Genomic DNA, 3731 nt, shown 5'->3' with positions numbered 1-3731 from the left:
TTCCTGTTATTATATGGAGGCAAGCAGCTAGATCATTAATTAAATTTATGCGTTTTGTTCTTCTTTATTCTATTAAACAAAAAAAAGAAGGAAAAGGATATAATCTTAATGTACAACAAGCTCTCTGTATTGCACAATCAGACCCAGAACCAGAAGCAAGAGAACAAGCACTTCTTGCTGTTGATAAGTATGGAAACCCTAAACCCTAAACCCTAAACCCTAAACCCTAAACCCTAAACCCTAAAAATTTTTCAAATTCGGAAAATCGTTAAAGACAGTAAAAAACTGCGGGGATTCAGAAATCCTAAACCCTAAACCCTAGAAGGCATTATGAGTATAGAGGAGTTTAGGGTTTAGGGTTTAGAGTATAGGGTTTGTTGTAAACAAAACCCCTAAACCCTTTTTTTTCTTGTGCTGCAGCATTATGCAACAAAAAAAGTTCAGAGAACAAATCGTCAATGGTGTCCGTCTCGTCATGCAAGTGCGAGAGGCAGAAGAGAAGGAAATGGGATATGCCGTAAGGGTTTATTTTAGGGTTTAGGGTTTAGGGTTTAGGGTTTACAGGGTTTAAGGGTTTAATTAAGTATGGTAGATGTTGGCTTCTTCCTCTTGGAGTGTTTTCGGGTTCGTCGTCTTCTCTCTTGACCCTAAGCCTGTTTTTCAAGGGTTTAGGGTTTAGGGTTTAAGATTTTTAGGGTTTAGGGTTTATGGTTTGTGTGTATAGAATGTACCAACTGAGGACAATTTCTTTGGGGAGTTCGAGGCAACAAGAGCGTTGCATACATCAATAGAAGGCGCAGGCTGTGGTCTATTTAAGAGAGTATTAAGGATAAGAAAACATATTTTCTTAAGAAGTCGTGAGGGTTTGGTAAGACTATAAACCCTAAACCCTAAACCCTAAACCCTAGGAAATATACACACTACTCCATAAACACACTAACAGTAGAGTGTGTTTGTATGGTGGGGTTGTTACTTAATTAGCTAGTTGTATATGTTTGGGGCTCTTTGTGTGTACTGCATGAATGCATGCATGGAGCGGTATGCAGTGTGTTTATTTGGTGGGGTTGTTGCCATTTTCTATACAAAAAAAATATATATACATATAATACATCAATATGTTGGTATATTTTGGGGCTTTTTGTGTGTGCATGCATGCATGCATGCAGAGATTTGGCTGGGGAGATAGACTATCTTTACCATCAACAGCATCAACAGAAGTAGGGGCAGAGTATGAGGAAGCAATGGGTATAGTAGAGAATGCATTAAATAATTATGTACCTAGTTTATCCTCTACATTAACAAAATTAATAAAAGAAAAAAGAATACAAAGAAGATTAATAAACCCTAATCAATATAATACAGATCAATATAATAATTCTCTTTCTTCTCTTGATTACTGTCCTTATGAGCCCTCCCCCTTGGGTATTCCTCTATTAGGGGATTCTTTTATCTCCCCTCTTACTGGCACTTTCTTATCCTTTACTTATACACCTGATGTTGGTGCTGCAGGACTCGCACAATTCGTCTGTAAGAAATAAACACACCATTAGGGTTTAGGGTTTAGGGTTTAGGGTTTACTGGCGTTGCTGGGTTCTAGGGTATACTGGGGTTTACGGTTTAGCGGGTTTTAAGGGTTAGTGGGTCAACGGGTTCTAGGGTTTACAGTGTTTTTGTGTTTAGGGCTTACACTGTATTTTAGGGTTTAGGGTTTAGGGTTTAGGGTTTGTGTTTTGTTGTATATATTTGTAGGGCGTAATTTGATGCAGACAAAGTTACAGGAACTGAATCCATTGATGGCATCATTTATATCTCCCTCCCCTCCCTCTTCCTCCTCCTCTCCCTCCCTAGGCAGCAGCAGCAGCAGCAGCAGCAGGAGCAGGAGTCCAAGTGTCCTAGCCCGTAACAATTCCTTATTAGTAGAGGCATTTGCTCTATGGGGTCGTCATGTTGCATTTATTGAGGATTTAAATTCTGTCTTTAATCCCCAACAACAATTAAGATTATTAATTTCTTATTTAGATGAAACTATAGGAAGAGTTGTTAAAGGGTCACTAAGAAGATCTTTTGCCGTAAACCCTAAACCCTAAACCCTAAACCCTAAAAAATCCTAAACCCTTAAAAAAAACCCTAAACTCTAATTCCTGAAAAAACCCTAAAAATCAAAAAAAAACACTAATAAACACTAAAAATATCTAAACCCTAAACACTAAACACAGTTTAATCCTAATAAACCCTAGACATCCCTACACCTTGCACTCTTCCAACTTGGGGTTTAGGGTTTAGGGTTTAGGGTTTAGGGTTTAGGGTTTGTGGTTTGTGGTGCAGAAAAGAATGAAGGCATGGGCAAACACAAGTAAACCCTTGGAAGAATTAGAGAAGGCTTGGCTCCGTTCCTTCAAGTAAGCATAGCTAAACCCGTAAAAATAGAATGTGTAATTAGGGTTTAGGGTTTAGGGTTTATTCCCTGACACATAAAATTGAAGTTGACATAAAATTCTTTAAAATAACATATATATTCATATTCTTTAATATTTACAATATAAAAAAAATTAGGGTTTAGGGTTTAGGGTTTAGGGTTTAGGGTTTAGGGTTTAGGGTTTAGGGTTTAGGGTTTATGTATGTCTACAGAGACCATTTTGGACCAGAAGGAGATGTATTTGATACTTATGCTGGTGTTCGATCTCAATGGTTATTTTCTGATGTTTTTGAGGAATTAATGAATCTAGATTCATCAACAACAGCAGAAGGGAATAATTTAGTTATTTCTTCTCCTTTTTCTTCTTCTCTTTCTTCTCTTGCATCTTTTTCTTCTTCTCCTTCCTCTTCCTCCTCTCCTTCTCCCCCTAAGCCCGTATATATTATGGCATTCATGGGGTTATTAAAAGTATTTAATGATTGTTATTTTATTAAGGGGTACCGTAAGACAGACAAACAAAGAAAACCTACACAAGAGGCAATAAGCAAGGCATTTAATAACTTTGTTGCTGAGGCAGAGAAGGAAGGATTTATTCGTGCATTAGCTAATAGAGGAGCAGCTGTACATACACCCAGATTCTGGACAGATGCTATGCATGAAACCGTCGGTAAGTAGGGAGGAAAATATCCTACAAAAAAAATTAGGGTTTAGGGTTTAGGGTTTAGGGTTTGAGGGAGGGGTAGGGTTTAAGGTTTGGGGTCTTGGCTATACTTATTGAATATTCGATTTGTATGTATTTATCTAGATTTATTTAATTAATTTATTTATTCTTTTTATTTTATTTATATATTTATTTATTTATTTATTTATTTATTTATTTATTTATTTATTTATTTATTTATTTGTTGCAGATAAGCCAATATTGGAGGCGGAGATGTTAGCACAAGAATTATCTTATTTCTTAACACATAAAGTAAAAGGAGCAGCATAATTATATTCTCTTCTTTTTTTATTGGATGCATGCATGCATGCAGCCCCAAATATATTGCATGCATGCATGCACTTGCACGCATGCAGTGTTTGGGGCTGCATGCATGCCGTTTATTCGTTGCCGTTTGTACACACCGCGTCTTTGCATATGTATTTAATGTGATTATATACACATGTATATAAATATATATAATATATATAATATATACATATATATAATACAATATATATATGCATATATATAATATATATTATATAATATATGTATAATATATGTATACGTATTGTACTATATATAAGTAATATATATTATATATATATATAT

General features: G+C 35.6%; 1 protein-coding gene across 1 annotated transcript; it reads left to right on the top strand.

Moving 5' to 3' along the window:
- Nucleotides 1-424: 424 nt before the first annotated feature.
- On the top strand, nt 425-3407 carry EMWEY_00057720 (hypothetical protein, conserved; the record flags this gene model as incomplete). The annotated part of the gene is made up of 7 exons (XM_013480701.1): nt 425-517; nt 725-868; nt 1167-1527; nt 1750-2069; nt 2326-2399; nt 2629-3083; nt 3328-3407. The coding sequence occupies 7 exons, from the start codon at nt 425-427 to the stop codon at nt 3405-3407; spliced, it is 1527 nt and encodes a 508-aa protein (XP_013336155.1).
- Between the last annotated feature and the right edge of the window lie 324 nt (nt 3408-3731).

This window comes from Eimeria maxima, genomic scaffold (assembly GCF_000499605.1).
Source record: "Eimeria maxima Weybridge genomic scaffold, Emw_scaff2222, whole genome shotgun sequence".
Classification (NCBI taxonomy): domain Eukaryota; phylum Apicomplexa; class Conoidasida; order Eucoccidiorida; family Eimeriidae; genus Eimeria; species Eimeria maxima.
The sequence above is the reverse complement of the archived record's forward strand: the minus strand, read 5'-3'. Positions and strand labels throughout refer to the sequence as shown.